The sequence below is a fragment of the Oncorhynchus kisutch genome, linkage group LG13 (genome assembly GCF_002021735.2).
Source record: "Oncorhynchus kisutch isolate 150728-3 linkage group LG13, Okis_V2, whole genome shotgun sequence".
Lineage (NCBI taxonomy): Eukaryota > Metazoa > Chordata > Actinopteri > Salmoniformes > Salmonidae > Oncorhynchus > Oncorhynchus kisutch.
The window spans coordinates 903,640-923,351 of NC_034186.2; the positions used below are offsets into that span (position 1 = coordinate 903,640).

Below are 19,712 nucleotides of genomic sequence, written 5' to 3' on the forward strand. Positions count from 1 at the left end.
TATTCTATACACACTATACTATATACCCTATACACACTATACCATAAATACACTATACTATATACACTATACACACTATACTATATACACTATACTATATACACACTATGCTATATACACTGTACACACTATACTATATACACACTATACCATATACACACTATACCATATACACACTATACCATATACACACTATACCATATACACACTATACTATATACACTATACTATATACACACTATGCTATATACACTATACTATATACACACTATACACACTACTATATACACTATACTATGTACACTATACTATACACACTGTACTATATACACTGCTATGTATACTATACTATATCCACTATACACACTATGCTATATACACTCTACTGTACACAATATGCTATGTACACTGTACACACTACACTACTCACGGAACACATTATATATCAAATAAAATGTATTTATAAAGCCCTTTTTGCATCAGTAGATGTCACAGAGCTGTACAGAAACCCAGCCTAAAACCCCAAACAGCAAGCAATGCAGATGGTTGCTAGGAAAAACTCCCTAGAAAGGCAGGAACCTGGAGAGGAACCAGGCTCTGAGGGGTGGCCAGTCCTCTTCTGGCTGTGCTGGGGGGAGAGGAACCAGGCTCTGAGGGGTGGCCAGTCCTCTTCTGGCTGTGCTGGGGGGAGAGGAACCAGGCTCTGAGGGGTGGCCAGTCCTCTTCTGGCTGTGCTGGGGGAGAGGAACCAGGCTCTGAGGTGTGGCCAGTCCTCTTCTGGCTGTGCTGGGGGGGAGAGGAACCAGGCTCTGAGGGGTGGCCAGTCCTCTTCTGGCTGTGCTGGGGGGAGAGGAACCAGGCTCTGAGGGGTGGCCAGTCCTCTTCTGGCTGTGCTGGGGGAGAGGAACCAGGCTCTGAGGGGTGGCCAGTCCTCTTCTGGCTGTGCTGGGGGGAGAGGAACCAGGCTCTGAGGGGTGGCCAGTCCTCTTCTGGCTGTGCTGGGGGGAGAGGAACCAGGCTCTGAGGGGTGGCCAGTCCTCTTCTGGCTGTGCTGGGGGGAGAGGAACCAGGCTCTGAGGGGTGGCCAGTCCTCTTCTGGCTGTGCTGGGGGGAGAGGAACCAGGCTCTGAGGTGTGGCCAGTCCTCTTCTGGCTGTGCTGGGGGGAGAGGAACCAGGCTCTGAGGGGTGGCCAGTCCTCTTCTGGCTGTGCTGGGGGGAGAGGAACCAGGCTCTGAGGTGTGGCCAGTCCTCTTCTGGCTGTGCTGGGGGGGAGAGGAACCAGGCTCTGAGGGGGGGCCAGTCCTCTTCTGGCTGTGCTGGGGGGAGAGGAACCAGGCTCTGAGGGGGGGCCAGTCCTCTTCTGGCTGTGCTGGGGGGAGAGGAACCAGGCTCTGAGGGGGGGCCAGTCCTCTTCTGGCTGTGCTGGGGGGAGAGGAACCAGGCTCTGAGGGGTGGCCAGTCCTCTTCTGGCTGTGCTGGGGGGAGAGGAACCAGGCTCTGAGGGGGGGCCAGTCCTCTTCTGGCTGTGCTGGGGGGAGAGGAACCAGGCTCTGAGGGGTGGCCAGTCCTCTTCTGGCTGTGCTGGGGGGAGAGGAACCAGGCTCTGAGGGGGGGCCAGTCCTCTTCTGGCTGTGCTGGGGGGAGAGGAACCAGGCTCTGAGGGGGGGCCAGTCCTCTTCTGGCTGTGCTGGGGGGAGAGGAACCAGGCTCTGAGGGGTGGCCAGTCCTCTTCTGGCTGTGCTGGGGGGAGAGGAACCAGGCTCTGAGGGGATTATAACAGTACATTGATCGTTCTCCAAAATGCTCAAACTTTCATAGATGACCAACAGAGTTAAATAATGATCTCAGTGGTTGTATGTACAGTGCATTCAGAAAGTATTCAGACCCCTTTTCCACATGGTTACGTAACAGTCTTATTCCAATATGGATTAAATAAATGTTCTTCCTCATCAATCTACACTCAATACCCCATAATGATGAAGCGAAAACAGGTTTTTAGAAATGTTAGCAAATATACTACTTATAAGTAATCAGACCCTGCTATGAGACTTGAAATTGAGCTCAGGTGCATCCTGTTTCCATTGATCATCCTTGAGATGTTTCTACAACTTGATTGGAGTCCACCTGTGGTAAATTCAATTGATTGGACATTATTTGGAAAGGCACACACCTGTCTATATAAGGTCCCACAGCTGACAGTGCATGTCAGAGCAAAAACCAAGCCATGAGGTCGAAGGAATTGTCTGTAGAGCTCAGAGACAGGATTGTGTCGAGGCACAGATCTGGGGAAGGGTACCAAAACATTCTGCAGCATTAAAGGTCCCCAAGAACATAGTGGCCTCCATCATTATTAAATGGAAGAATTTTGAAACAACTGTTTTAGACTGTACCACACAGCAGTATCCTGCAAGCTGTGCTGCAGTATCAACTTTTAAAGGAGGAACCAGTGTATTAGGCTGTACCACACAGCAGTATCCTGCAAGCTGTGCTGCAGTATCAACTCTTAAAGGAGGAACCAGTGTATTAGGCTGTACCACACAGCAGTATCCTGTATGCTGTGCTGCAGTATCAACTTTTAAAGGAGGAACCACTGTTTATCCAGTGTATACAGCCAGCAGCATACCACTGCTAGCTTAGCTCTGAAGCTGAGCAGGGTTGGTCCTGGTCGGTCCCTGGATGGGAGACAAGATTCTGCTGGAAGTGGTGTTGGAGGGCCAGTAGGAGGCACTCTTTCCTCTGTTCTAAAAAATATCCCAATGCCCCAGGGCACTGCCCTGTGTAGGGGGCCGTCTTTCTGATAGGATGTTAAACTGGTGTCCTGACTCTCTGCGGTCATTAAAGATCCCATGGCACTTATCGTAAGAGTAGGGGTGTTAACCCTGGTGTGACGGCTAAATTCCCAATCTGGCCCTCGATCACCTAATCATCCCCAGCTTATAATTGGCTCATTCATCCCTCCTCCTCTCCCCTGTAACTCTTCCCCAGGCCGTTGGTGTAATTAAAAACGTGTTCTCAATCAACTTAGCTGGTAAAATAAATAAATATCACAATGTTTTATGAGTCCATAATCACGATAGGATCAAGATTGACATCGTCCAACCTTATACACACACACACCTTATTCTCATAGTGTGCAGGGCCCCACGTTAGTTGGCTACACTTCTCAACTTCCATATGATTTGCAATAGCAACATTGTTTGGCTTGTAGTAAAGCGAAATACAAACTTGTGACCTCTCCTCCCCCTCTTCTAGCCCGTGTGACCGTCCCCGCGTGATAGAGTCCCTACGGGGGGTGGAGGTGGTGGATGTAGCTGCTGGAGGGGCCCACAGTGCCTGCATCACGGCCAGCGGAGAGCTCTACACCTGGGGCAAGGGACGCTACGGACGCCTGGGGCATGGAGATTCTGAGGACCAACTCAAACCCAAACTGGTAAGCCGTGGTTCTCCTCTCCTCTTCTCTCATCTTCTCTTCACTCAATTGTTCTTCTCTCCTCAACCTCGCTTCTCTTAACTTTTCTTCTCTCCTTCTAATCTCTCCACTCAACTTCTCTCACTCTCTAACTCACACACAAACACAAACACGTCCTGATGCTGAGTGTATATCTGTCTCTCTGTTGTGGGTCTCTCTCCAGGTGGATGCTCTGCAGGGCCACAGGGTGATAGATGTGGCGTGTGGTAGTGGTGACGCCCAGACTCTTTGTCTGACTGACGATGACATGGTCTGGTCCTGGGGCGATGGAGACTATGGCAAGCTTGGGCGGGGCGGCAGCGACGGCTGCAAGGTCCCCATGAAGGTACAGACCAGACCCGTCCACTAACACCGCAGGTGACCACGGCAGTCCAGGGGGGGGGATGGTAACCAGACCCCAGCAGTCTAGGGGGGGGGGGGGTGGTAACCAGACCCTGGCAGTCTGGGGGGGGGGTGGTAACCAGACCCCGGCAGGCTAGGGGGTGGGATGGTAACCAGACCCCGGCAGCTGGGGGGGGGGGGGGGGGGGGGGTGGTAACCACACCCCGGCAGCCTAGGGGGGGAGGGTGTAACCAGACCCCGGCAGGGGGGGTAACCAGACCCCGGCAGTCTAGGGGGGGGTGGTAACCAGACCCCGGCAGTCTAGGGGGGGGGGGGGGGGGTGGTAACCAGACCCCGGCAGTCTAGGGGGGGGGGGGGGTGGTAACCAGACCCCGGCAGTCTGGGGGGGGGGGGGGGGGGGTAACCAGGCCCCGACAGGCTAGGGGGTGGGGGGGGGATGGTAACCAGACCCCGGCAGTCTGGGGGGGGGGGGGGGTGGGTAACCAGGCCCCGGCAGTCTAGGGGGCGGGGGGGATGGTAACCAGACCCCGGCAGGCTAGGGGGGGGGGGTAACCAAACCCCGGCAGTCTAGGGGGGGATGGTAACCAGACCCCGGAAGTCTAGGGGGGGGATGGTAACCAGACCCCGGCAGTCTAGGGGGGGGGGGTAACCAGACCCCGGCAGTCTAGGGGGGGGATGGTAACCAGACCCCGGCAGTCTAGGGGGGGGATGGTAACCAGACCCCGGCAGTCTAGGGGGGGGATGGTAACCAGACCCCGGCAGTCTAGGGGGGGGGGGTAACCAGACCCCGGCAGTCTAGGGGGGGATGGTAACCAGACTCGTAACATAACTCATGCAAAGTGTAATAGTGACAAAGTAATAGTGAGAACGAAAAAACCACAGAAAACTAAATTACCGTCAAACACTCAGGGTTTATTTGATAAACACACAGTAAAGGGGGGCAGGAAGAGGGGCTGAGCTGGACCCAAGGAAAGAAACAAATATCCCAAAACACCCCTAAACTAGACTAGCCTACTATAATAACATGGTTAGTGTGATAATAGCATGGTTAGTGTGATAATAGCATGGTTAGTGTGATAATAGCATGGTTAGTGTGATAATAGCATGGTTAGTGTGATAATAACATGGTTAGTGTGATAATAGCGTTGTTAGTGTGATAATAGCATGGTTAGTGTGATAATAACATGGTTAGTGTGATAATAGCGTTGTTAGTGTGATAATAGCATGGTTAGTGTGATAATAGCGTGGTTAGTGTGATAATAGCGTGGTTAGTGTGATAATAGCATGGTTAGTGTGATAATAGCATGGTTAGTGTGATAATAGCATGGTTAGTGTGATAATAACATGGCTAGTGTGATAATCACATGGTACCACGACCATCACCGTTGTTTTGTTTCTCTTCACTTGGCCCTAATTACTCTTCTGTAATATGGTCTATCCCCTACAAACGTGTGCATAATATGGACGCAGACATAAAGTTTAAGAAAAAAAATAGTTATTTAAGGATATATTACCACAGTTGATATAGATCTGTTATTTACCAAAAACAGAAAGTATTGGTAGTTTTGCAACCCTCGTGCACTACGGAAGTAGTGCGCTATAGAGGGAATATGGTGCTGTTTGGAACGTACACACTGTCACCCCAACATGACTGGTCTAACAGCCTTACCCATACCGAGATGTGTGTTTTCCGTCTCATGTCTGAGTGTTACTGTTCTCCTCGCTTGTAGATTGATTCTCTGACTGGACTGGGAGTGGTGAAGGTTGACTGTGGCTCCCAGTTCTCTGTCTCTCTCACCAAGTCTGGAGCAGTTTACACCTGGTGAGTAAACTATACATCCTGACCACGGTCAACTGTTACACTGACTATACATCCTGACCACGGTCAACTGTTAGACTAACTATACATCCTGACCACGGTCAACTGTTACACTGACTATACATCCTGACCACGGTCAACTGTTACACTGACTATACATCCTGACCACGGTCAACTGTTACACTGACTATACATCCTGACCACGGTCAACTGTTACACTGACTATACATCCTGACCACGGTCAACTGTTACACTGACTATACATCCTGACCACGGTCAACTGTTACACTGACTATACATCCTGACCACGGTCAACTGTTAGACTGACTATACATCCTGACCACGGTCAACTGTTACACTGACTATACATCCTGACCACGGTCAACTGTTAGACTGACTATACATCCTGACCACGGTCAACTGTTACACTGACTATACATCCTGACCACGGTCAACTGTTACACTGACTATACATCCTGACCACGGTCAACTGTTAGACTGACTATACATCCTGACCACGGTCAACTGTTACACTGACTATACATCCTGACCACGGTCAACTGTTAGACTGACTATACATCCTGACCACGGTCAACTGTTACACTGACTATACATCCTGACCACGGTCAACTGTTACACTGACTATACATCCTGACCACGGTCAACTGTTACACTGACTATACATCCTGACCACGGTCAACTGTTACACTGACTATACATCCTGACCACGGTCAACTGTTAGACTGACTATACATCCTGACCACGGTCAACTGTTACACTGACTATACATCCTGACCACGGTCAACTGTTAGACTGACTATACATCCTGACCACGGTCAACTGTTACACTGACTATACATCCTGACCACGGTCAACTGTTACACTGACTATACATCCTGACCACGGTCAACTGTTAGACTGACTATACATCCTGACCACGGTCAACTGTTACACTGACTATACATCCTGACCACGGTCAACTGTTAGACTGACTATACATCCTGACCACGGTCAACTGTTACACTGACTATACATCCTGACCACGGTCAACTGTTACACTGACTATACATCCTGACCACGGTCAACTGTTAGACTGACTATACATCCTGACCACGGTTTAACTGTTACACTGACTATACATCCTGACCACGGTCAACTGTTAGACTAACTATACATCCTGACCACGGTCAACTGTTACACTGACTATACCTCAGGGCAGACTGTGATATCACCATGGTGAACTGGTAGACTGACCTCAGGGCAGACGTGATATGGCATTTACATGTGTTAGCATTACATCATTTAGCAGACGCTCATATCCAGAGCAATTTACAGGATTAATTAGGGTTAAGTACCGGGGTAACGGTGACAACCACCTGTATAAATTGATGTGTGTTTTCAGGGGTAAAGGTGACTACCACCGGCTAGGTCACGGTTCTGATGACCATGTACGGCGACCCAGACAGGTCCAGGGCCTGCAGGGGAAGAAGGTCATTGCCATAGCAACGGGGTCACTCCACTGTGTCTGCTGCACTGAGGATGGTAGGGAATGACTGATTTTATTTGTTTTCTGTCTGTTTTGAAATGGTGTTCCTGACCAGTTTGGTTACACTATCAAGATGTATTTAAGTCCTAATTACACCTCCCTACCACCTGTCTACTACCACCACCACCTGTCTACTACCACCACCACCTGTCTACTACTACCACCACCACCTGTCTACTACTACCACCACCACCTGTCTACTACTACCACCACCACCTGTCTAACTACCACCCACCGGACCTGTCTACTACCACCACCACCTGTCTACTACTACCACCACCACCTGTCTACTACCACCACCACCTGTCTACTACCACCACCACCTGTCTACTACCACCACCACCTGTCTACTACTACCACCACCACCTGTCTACTACCACCACCACCTGTCTACTACCACCACCACCTGTCTACTACCACCACCACCTGTCTACTACTACCACCACCACCTGTCTACTACCACCACCACCTGTCTACTACTACCACCACCACCTGTCTACTACCACCACCACCTGTCTACTACCACCACCACCTGTCTACTACTACCACCACCACCTGTCTACTACCACCACCACCTGTCTACTACCACCACCACCTGTCTACTACCACCACCACCTGTCTACTACCACCACCACCTGTCTACTACCACCACCACCTGTCTACTACCACCACCACCACCTGTCTACTACTACCACCACCACCTGTCTACTACTACCACCACCACCTGTCTACTACTACCACCACCACCTGTCTACTACCACCACCACCTGTCTACTACTACCACCACCACCTGTCTACTACCACCACCACCTGTCTACTACCACCACCACCTGTCTACTACCACCACCACCTGTCTACTACCACCACCACCTGTCTACTACCACCACCACCTGTCTACTACCACCACCACCTGTCTACTACCACCACCACCTGTCTACTACTACCACCACCACCTGTCTACTACTACCACCACCACCTGTCTACTACTACCACCACCACCTGTCTACTACTACTACCACCACCTGTCTACTACCACCACCACTGTCTACTACCACCACCACCTGTCTACTACTACCACCACCACCTGTCTACTACCACCACCACCTGTCTACTACTACCACCACCACCTGTCTACTACCACCACCACCTGTCTACTACTACCACCACCTGTCTACTACTACCACCACCACCTGTCTACTACCACCACCACCTGTCTACTACCACCACCACCTGTCTACTACCACCACCACCTGTCTACTACCACCACCACCTGTCTACTACCACCACCACCTGTCTACTACCACCACCACCTGTCTACTACCACCACCACCTGTCTACTACCACCACCACCTGTCTACTACCACCACCACCTGTCTACTACCACCACCACCTGTCTACTACCACCACCACCTGTCTACTACTACCACCACCACCTGTCTACTACCACCACCACCTGTCTACTACTACCACCACCACCTGTCTACTACCACCACCACCTGTCTACTACCACCACCACCTGTCTACTACCACCACCACCTGTCTACTACCACCACCACCTGTCTACTACCACCACCACCTGTCTACTACTACCACCACCACCTGTCTACTACTACCACCACCACCTGTCTACTACTACCACCACCACCTGTCTACTACCACCACCACCTGTCTACTACCACCACCACCTGTCTACTACTACCACCACCACCTGTCTACTACCACCACCACCTGTCTACTACTACCACCACCACCTGTCTACTACCACCACCACCTGTCTACTACTACCACCACCTGTCTACTACTACCACCACCACCTGTCTACTACCACCACCACCTGTCTACTACCACCACCACCTGTCTACTACCACCACCACCTGTCTACTACCACCACCACCTGTCTACTACCACCACCACCTGTCTACTACCACCACCACCTGTCTACTACCACCACCACCTGTCTACTACCACCACCACCTGTCTACTACCACCACCACCTGTCTACTACCACCACCACCTGTCTACTACCACCACCACCTGTCTACTACCACCACCACCTGTCTACTACTACCACCACCACCTGTCTACTACCACCACCACCTGTCTACTACCACCACCACCTGTCTACTACCACCACCACCTGTCTACTACCACCACCACCTGTCTACTACCACCACCACCTGTCTACTACCACCACCACCTGTCTACTACCACCACCACCTGTCTACTACCACCACCACCTGTCTACTACTACCACCACCACCTGTCTACTACTACCACCACCACCTGTCTACTACTACCACCACCCTGTCTACTACTACCACCACCTGTCTACTACTACCACCACCACCTGTCTACTACCACCACCACCTGTCTACTACACCACACCACCTGTCTACTACCACCACCACCTGTCTACTACTACCACCACCACCTGTCTACTACCACCACCACCTGTCTACTACTGTCTACTACTACCACCACCTGTCTACTACCACCACCACCTGTCTACTACTACCACCACCTGTCTACTGTCTACTACTACCACCACCACCTGTCTACTACTACACACCACCTGTCTACTACCACCACCACCTGTCTACTACTACCACCACCACCTGTACTACTACCACCACCACCTGTCTACTACCACCACCACCACCTACTACTACCACCACCACCTGTCTACTACCACCACCACCTGTCTACTACCACCACCACCTGTCTACTACTACCACCACCACCTGTACTACTACTACTACCACCACCTGTCTACTACCACCACCACTACTACTACCACCACCACCACCTGTCTACTACCACCACCACCTGTCTACTACCACCACCACCTGTCTACTACTACCACCACCACCTGTCTACTACTACCACCACCACCTGTCTACTACTACCACCACCACCTGTCTACTACCACCACCACCTGTCTACTACTACCACCACCACCTGTCTACTACCACCACCACCTGTCTACTACTACCACCACCTGTCTACTACCACCACCACCTGTCTACTACCACCACCACCTGTCTACTACCACCACCACCTGTCTACTACCACCACCACCTGTCTACTACTACTACCACCTGTCTACTACTACCACCACCACCTGTCTACTACTACCACCACCTGTCTACTACCACCACCACCTGTCTACTACCACCACCACGTGTCTACTACCACCACCATCTGTACTACCACCACGTGTCTACTACCACCACCATCTGTACTACCACCACCACCTGTACTACCACCACCACCTGTCTACTACTACTACCACCTGTCTACTACCACCACCACATGTCTACTACCACCACCACTACCACCACCACCTGTCTACTACCACCACTACACCTGTCTACTACTACTACTACCACCTGTCTACTACTACTACCCTGTCTACTACACCACCTGTCTACTACTGTCTACTACACCACCACCTGTCTACTACTACCACCACCTGTCTACTACTACTACCACCTGTCTACTACTACTACCACCACCACCTGTCTACTACTACCACCACCACCTGTCTACTACTACACCACCACCTGTCTACTACTACCACCACCCTGTCTACTACTACCACCACCTGTCTACTACTACTACCACCTGTCTACTACTACTGTCTACTACACCTGTCTACTACTACACCTGTCTACTACTACCACCACCTGTCTACTACCACCACCACCTGTCTACTACCACCACCACCTGTCTACTACTACTACTACCACCTGTCTACTACTACCACCTGTCTACTACTACTACTACCACCTGTCTACTACTACTACTACCACCTGTCTACTACTACTACTACTACTACCACCTGTCTACTACTACTACTACCACCTATCTACTACTACTACTACTACTACTACTACTACCACCTGTCTACTACTACTACTACCACCTGTCTACTACTACTACTACCACCTGTCTACTACTACTACTACCACCTATCTACTACTACTACTACCACCTATCTACTACTACTACTACCACCTGTCTACTACTACTACTACTACTACCACCTGTCTACTACTACTACTACTACTACCACCTGTCTACTACTACTACTACTACTACTACCACCTGTCTACTACTACTACTACCACCTGTCTACTACTACTACTACTACTACTACCACCTGTCTACTACTACTACTACCACATATCTACTACTACTACTACTACTACTACCACCTATCTACTACTACTACTACCACATATCTACTACTACTACCACCTGTCTACTACTACTACTACCACCTGTCTACTACTACTACTACCACCTATCTACTACTACTACTACTACTACTACCACCTGTCTACTACTACTACTACCACCTATCTACTACTACTACTACTACTACTACTACTACTACCACATGTCTACTACTACTACTACCACCTGTCTACTACTACTACTACTACTACTACTACTACTACTACTACTACCACCTGTCTACTACTACTACTACCACCTATCTACTACTACTACTACTACTACTACTACTACTACCACCTGTCTACTACTACTACTACCACCTATCTACTACTACTACTACTACTACTACTACTACCACCTGTCTACTACTACTACTACTACTACCACCTGTCTACTACTACTACTACCACCTGTCTACTACTACTACTACTACTACTACTACTACTACTACCACCTGTCTACTACTACTACTACCACCTATCTACTACTACTACTACTACTACCACCTGTCTACTACTACTACTACCACCTGTCTACTACTTCTGCTACCACCTGTCTACTACTACTACTACCACATGTCTACTACTACTACTACCACCTGTACTACTACTACTACCACCTGTACTACTACTACTACCACCTGTACTACTACTACTACCACCTGTCTACTACTACTACTACCACATGTCTACTACTACTACTACCACCTGTCTACTACTACTACCACCTGTCTACTACTACTACCACCTGTCTACTACTACTACCACCTGTCTACTACTACTACTACCACCTGTCTACTACTACTACCACATGTCTACTACTACTACTACCACCTGTCTACTACTACTACCACCTGTCTACTACTACTACCACATGTCTACTACTACTACTACCACCTGTCTACTACTACTACCACCTGTCTACTACTACTACCACATGTCTACTACTACTACCACATGTCTACTACTACTACCACATGTCTACTACTACTACCACCTGTCTACTACTACTACCACCTGTCTACTACTACTACTACTACTACCACCTGTCTACTACTACTACTACTACCACCTGACTACTACTACTACTACTACTACTACCACCTGTCTACTACTACTACCACATGTCTACTACTACTACTACTACCACCTGTCTACTACTACTACCACCTGTCTACTACTACTACTACTACTACCACCTGCCTACTACTACCACCTGTCTACTACTACTACTACTACCACCTGACTACTACTACTACTACTACCACCTGTCTACTACTACTACCACCTGTCTACTACTACTACTACTACCACCTGTCTACTACTACTACCACCTGTCTACTACTACTACTACTACTACCACCTGCCTACTACTACCACCTGTCTACTACTACTACTACTACCACCACCTGTCTACTACTACTACTACTACTACCACCACCTGTCTACTACTACTACTACCACCACCTGTCTACTACTACTACCACATGTCTACTACTACTACTACCACATGTCTACTACTACTACTACTACCACCTGTCTACTACTACTACTACTACCACCTGTCTACTACTACTACTACTACCACCTGTCTACTACTACTACTACTACCACCTGTCTACTACTACTACTACTACTACTACTACCACCTGTCTACTACTACTACTACCACATATCTACTACTACTACTACTACTACTACTACTACTACTACTACTACTACTACCACCTGTCTACTACTACTACTACCACCTATCTACTACTACTACTACTACTACTACTACTACTACTACCACCTGTCTACTACTACTACTACCACCTGTCTACTACTACTACTACTACTACTACTACTACTACTACTACCACCTGTCTACTACTACTACTACCACCTATCTACTACTACTACTACTACTACTACCACCTGTCTACTACTACTACTACCACCTGTCTACTACTACTACTACCACCTGTCTACTACTTCTGCTACCACCTGTCTACTACTACTACTACCACATGTCTACTACTACTACTACCACCTGTACTACTACTACTACCACCTGTACTACTACTACTACCACCTGTACTACTACTACTACCACCTGTCTACTACTACTACTACCACATGTCTACTACTACTACTACCACCTGTCTACTACTACTACCACCTGTCTACTACTACTACCACCTGTCTACTACTACTACCACCTGTCTACTACTACTACCACCTGTCTACTACTACTACCACATGTCTACTACTACTACTACCACCTGTCTACTACTACTACCACCTGTCTACTACTACTACCACCTGTCTACTACTACTACCACATGTCTACTACTACTACCACATGTCTACTACTACTACCACCTGTCTACTACTACTACCACCTGTCTACTACTACTACTACTACTACTACCACCTGTCTACTACTACTACTACTACCACCTGACTACTACTACTACTACTACTACTACCACCTGTCTACTACTACTACCACATGTCTACTACTACTACTACTACCACCTGTCTACTACTACTACCACCTGTCTACTACTACTACTACTACTACCACCTGCCTACTACTACCACCTGTCTACTACTACTACTACTACTACCACCTGACTACTACTACTACTACTACCACCTGTCTACTACTACTACCACCTGTCTACTACTACTACTACTACCACCTGTCTACTACTACTACCACCTGTCTTCTACTACTACTACTACTACTACCACCTGCCTACTACTACCACCTGTCTACTACTACTACTACTACTACCACCACCTGTCTACTACTACTACTACTACTACCACCACCTGTCTACTACTACTACTACCACCACATGTCTACTACTACTACCACATGTCTACTACTACTACTACCACATGTCTACTACTACTACTACTACCACATGTCTACTACTACTACTACTACCACCTGTCTACTACTACTACTACTACCACCTGTCTACTACTACTACTACCACCTGTCTACTACTACTACTACCACCTGTCTACTACTACTGCTACCACCTGTCTACTACTACTACTACTTATACCACCTGTCTACTACTACTACTACCACCTGTCTACTACTACCACCACCTGTCTACTACTGTATTACTACTATTACAGTGTGTCTGTGCCATGGTATCTGTAGCTGTGTTTGTGTCCGTCTCAGGAGAAGTGTACACGTGGGGTGATAATGACGAGGGCCAGCTGGGAGACGGGACCACTAACGCCATCCAGAGGCCTCGTCTTGTCGCTGCGTTGCAGGGGAAGAAGATCAACAGGGTGGCCTGTGGCTCTGCCCACACACTGGCCTGGTCCACCTCCAAACCTTCCAATGGAGGGGAAACTTCCTGGTCAGGTAACTACTGGACGTTATAACTACCTGGTCAGGTGACTACTGGACGTTATAACTACCTGGTCAGGTGACTACTGGACGTTATAACTACCTGGTCAGGTGACTACTGGACGTTATAACTACCTGGTCAGGTAACTACTGGACGTTATAACTACCTGGTCAGGTAACTACTGGACGTTATAACTACCTGGTCAGGTGACTACTGGACGTTATAACTACCTGGTCAGGTGACTACTGGACGTTATAACTACCTGGTCAGGTAACTACTGGACGTTATAACTACCTGGTCAGGTAACTACTGGACGTTATAACTACCTGGTCAGGTAACTACTGGACGTTATAACTACCTGGTCAGGTGACTACTGGACGTTATAACTACCTGGTCAGGTGACTACTGGACGTTATAACTACCTGGTCAGGTGACTACTGGACGTTATAACTACCTGGTCAGGTGACTACTGGACGTTATAACTACCTGGTCAGGTGACTACTGGACGTTATAACTACCTGGTCAGGTGACTACTGGATGTTATAACTACCTGGTCAGGTGACTACTGGACGTTATAACTACCTGGTCAGGTGACTACTGGACGTTATAACTACCTGGTCAGGTGACTACTGGACGTTATAACTACCTGGTCAGGTAACTACTGGACGTTATAACTACCTGGTCAGGTAACTACTGGACGTTATAACTACCTGGTCAGGTGACTACTGGACGTTATAACTACCTGGTCAGGTGACTACTGGACGTTATAACTACCTGGTCAGGTGACTACTGGACGTATAACTACCTGGTCAGGTGACTACTGGACGTTATAACTACCTGGTCAGGTGACTACTGGACGTTATAACTACCTGGTCAGGTAACTATTGGACGTTATAACTACCTGGTCAGGTGACTACTGGACGTTATAACTACCTGGTCAGGTAACTACTGGACGTTATAACTACCTGGTCAGGTGACTACTGGAACGTTATAACTACCTGGTCAGGTGACTACTGGACGTTTATAACTACCTGGTCAGGTGACTACTGGACGTTATAACTTCCTGGTGCAGGTAACTACTGGACGTTATAACTACCTGTCAGGTAACTACTGGCGTAAACCTGTCAGGTAACTACTGGACGTTATAACTACCTGGTCAGGTGACTACTGGGACGTTATAACTACCTGGTCAGGTGACTACTGGACGTTATAACTTACCTGGTCAGGTGACTACTGGACGTTATAACTACCTGGTCAGGTAACTACTGGACGTTATAACTACCTGGTCAGGTAACTACTGGACGTTATAACTACCTGGTCAGGTAACTACTGGACGTTATAACTACCTGGTCAGGTAACTACTGGAGCGTTATAACTACCTGGTCCAGGTAACTACTGGACGTTATAACTACCTGGTCAGGTGACTACTGGACGTTATACTACCTGGTCAGGTGACTACTGGACGTTATAACGTACCTGGTCAGGTGACTACTGGACGTTATAACTACCTGGTCAGGTGACTACTGGATGTTATAACTACCTGGTCAGGTGACTACTGGATGTTATAACTACCTGGTCAGGTGACTACTGGACGTTATAACTACCTGGTCAGGTGACTACTGGACGTTATAACTACCTGGTCAGGTGACTACTGGACGTTATAATGTGGGGATCTCTAATCTGTTGTAACCTGGGTGGTGTGACGTGCGTTAACACGTGTAACGTGGGTGGTGTAACATGTGTTGTTAACGCGTGTAACGTGGGTGGCGTAACGTTTGTAACCATTGTAACGCGGGTGGTGTAACTTGTGGTGTTAACGCATGTAGCGTGGGTGGTGTAACGTGTGTTAACGCGTGTAGCGTGGGTTGCTAATGCGTGTAACGTGGGTGGTGTAACGCGTGTTAACGTGTGTAACGTGGGTGGTGTGACGTGAGTTGTTAACGCGTGTAACGTGTGTTGTTAGCGCCCGTACCGTGGGTGGTTTAACGTGTGTTGTTAACGGGTGTAACGTGGGTGGTGTAACGTGTGTTAGTGCGTGTACCGTGGGTGATGTAACGTGTGTTGTTAACGCGTGTCCTCTCTCTCCCAGGTGCCCATGGAATACAACCACCTCCAGGAGATTCCCATCATGTCTCTGAGGAACAGACTGCTACTGCTGCACCACATATCGGAGCTCTTCTGTCCCTGTATCCCCATGTTTGATCTGGAGGGCCGGCTGGGGCAGACCGCACACGGACCTGCCCTAGGGTTTAACACACTACGTGGCATACTCATCTCACAGGGCAAGGTGGGGACATTTAGAACAGACACACAGAGATGGGCTGTATTAGGTAGTTTACTAGGATCCCCAGTAGCTGTATGTGGTATTAGGTAGTTTACTAGGATCCCAGTAGCTGTACGAGGTAGTTTACTAGGATCCCCAGTAGCTGTATTAGGTAGTTTACTAGGATCCCCAGTAGCAGTATGTGGTATTAGGTAGTTTATTAAGGATCCCCAGTAGCTGTATTAGGTAGTTTATTAGGATCCCCAGTAGCTGTATGTGGTATTAGGTAGTTTACTAGGATCCCCAGTAGCTGTATGAGGTAGTTTACTAGGATCCCCAGTAGCTGTATGTGGTAGTTTACTAGGATCCCCAGTAGCTGTATGAGGTAGTTTATTAGGATCCCCAGTAGCTGTATTAGGTAGTTTACTAGGATCCCCAGTAGCTGTGTGAGGTATTAGGTAGTTTACTAGGATCCCCAGTAGCTGTACGAGGTAGTTTACTAGGATCTCCCAGTAGCTGTACGAGGTAGTTTACTAGGATCCCCAGTAGCTGTATGAGGTAGTTTACTAGGATCCCCAGTAGCTGTATTAGGTAGTTTACTAGGATCCCCAGTAGCTGTATGTGGTAGTTTACTAAGGATCCCAGTAGCTGTGTTAGGTAGTTTATTAGGAATCCCCAGTAGCTGTGTTAGGTAGTTTACTAGGATCCCCAGTAGCTGTATGTGGTAGTTTACTAGGATCCCCAGTAGCAGTATGTGGTATTAGGTAGTTTACTAGGATCCCCAGTAGCTGTATGAGGTAGTTTACTAGGATCCCCAGTAGCTGTATGTGGTAGTTTACTAGGATCCCCAGTAGCTGTGTTAGGTAGTTTATTAGGATCCCCAGTAGCTGTATTAGGTAGTTTACCAGGATCCCCAGTAGCTGTGTTAGGTAGTTTATTAGGATCCCCAGTAGCTGTATGTGGTATTAGGTAGTTTACTAGGATCCCCAGTAGCTGTATGAGGTAGTTTACTAGGATCCCCAGTAGCTGTATGTGGTAGTTTACTAGGATCCCCAGTAGCTGTATGAGGTAGTTTATTAGGATCCCCAGTAGCTGTATGAGGTAGTTTACTAGGATCCCCAGTAGCTGTATGAGGTAGTTTATTAGGATCCCCAGTAGCTGTATTAGGTAGTTTACTAGGATCCCCAGTAGCTGTGTGAGGTATTAGGTAGTTTACTAGGATCCCCAGTAGCTGTACGAGGTAGTTTACTAGGATCCCCAGTAGCTGTACGAGGTAGTTTACTAGGATCCCCAGTAGCTGTATGAGGTAGTTTACTAGGATCCCCAGTAGCTGTATTAGGTAGTTTACTAGGATCCCAGTAGCTGTATGTGGTAGTTTACTAGGATCCCCAGTAGCTGTGTTAGGTAGTTTATTAGGATCCCCAGTAGCTGTGTTAGGTAGTTTACTAGGATCCCCAGTAGCTGTATGTGGTAGTTTACTAGGATCCCCAGTAGCAGTATGTGGTATTAGGTAGTTTACTAGGATCCCCAGTAGCTGTATGAGGTAGTTTACTAGGATCCCCAGTAGCTGTATGTGGTAGTTTACTAGGATCCCCAGTAGCTGTGTTAGGTAGTTTATTAGGATCCCCAGTAGCTGTATTAGGTAGTTACCAGGATCCCCAGTAGCTGTGTTAGGTAGTTTACTAGGATCCCCAGTAGCTGTATGTGGTATTAGGTAGTTTACTAGGATCCCCAGTAGCTGTATGAGGTAGTTTACTAGGATCCCCAGTAGCTGTATGAGGTAGTTTACTAGGATCCCCAGTAGCTGTATGAGGTAGTTTACTAGGATCCCCAGTAGCTGTGCTGTATGAGGTAGTTTACTAGGATCCCCAGTAGCTGTATGAGGTAGTTTACTAGGATCCCAGTAGCTGTATGAGGTAGTTTACTAGGATCCCCAGTAGCTGTATGAGGTAGTTTACTAGGATCCCCAGTATCTGTATGAGGTAGTTTACTAGGATCCCCTGTAGCTTTATTAGGTCCTGAGCACAGTGTTGTTTCTCTCCTCAGGAAGCAGCGTTCCGGAAGGTAGTCCCAGGCCACCATGGTGAGAGACAGACAGCATGGACCTGTAGTGGAACTCAACAGGATAACAGGTAGGAATCGGACTATTTGGAAAACCTACTCAGATTAACACTAGCAAACAGCAGGCTTTCAGAGATTCCTCCCTAAATGCTCTCTGTCTCTCTGTCTCTCTCTCTGTCTCTGTCTCTCTCTCTCTGTCTCTCTCTCTCCTCTCTCTCTCTCTCTCTCTCGTCTGGTTTCAGTGTTGTAAGCAGATATCTGTGTGATGTGTGAACCATGCATGTCAGTCGATGTTGGGTTCCTCGTCTGTTCCAAATAGCACCCTATTCCGTTTGTAAAACACTACTATAGGGCCCATAAGGTTCGGGTAAAAAGTAGTGCACTACATAGGGAATAGGGTGCTATTTGGAATGCACCCCTGGTATAGCCATTCCCCCTCCCAGAGCCTCGGTCCAGGCCACTGGGCCGCCACTGACCCCCTGCTGGGTTGGCTGGATGCCTGGTGGAGGGAGCTGTCACCTTGAACATATCACACCCATCACTCCTGCAGACTCTGTACCGCACTGAGCGGAAGAGCCTGGAGAGATAACCATCTTTCTCTTCCTCCT

At 48.4% G+C, this 19,712-nt stretch overlaps 1 protein-coding gene across 10 annotated transcripts in view; it reads left to right on the top strand.

Annotated features, from left to right (window-relative positions):
* Positions 1-19,171, top strand: part of herc2 (HECT and RLD domain containing E3 ubiquitin protein ligase 2) — a 183,060-nt gene extending 163,889 nt beyond the window's left edge. For 9 of the 10 annotated variants that reach the window (XM_031838148.1, XM_031838142.1, XM_031838144.1 and 6 more), the window contains 7 exons: positions 3,254-3,431; positions 3,634-3,795; positions 5,543-5,634; positions 7,034-7,173; positions 14,606-14,794; positions 16,870-17,067; positions 19,090-19,171. In XM_031838148.1, coding sequence (XP_031694008.1) covers positions 3,254-3,431; positions 3,634-3,795; positions 5,543-5,634; positions 7,034-7,173; positions 14,606-14,794; positions 16,870-16,982 — 874 coding nt within the window. In that variant the 3' untranslated portion in view covers positions 16,983-17,067; positions 19,090-19,171. The remainder of the gene's footprint in view (positions 1-3,253; positions 3,432-3,633; positions 3,796-5,542; positions 5,635-7,033; positions 7,174-14,605; positions 14,795-16,869; positions 17,068-19,089) is intronic. The other variant, XM_031838141.1, reaches the window with a different exon arrangement.
* The last annotated feature ends 541 nt before the right edge of the window (positions 19,172-19,712 follow it).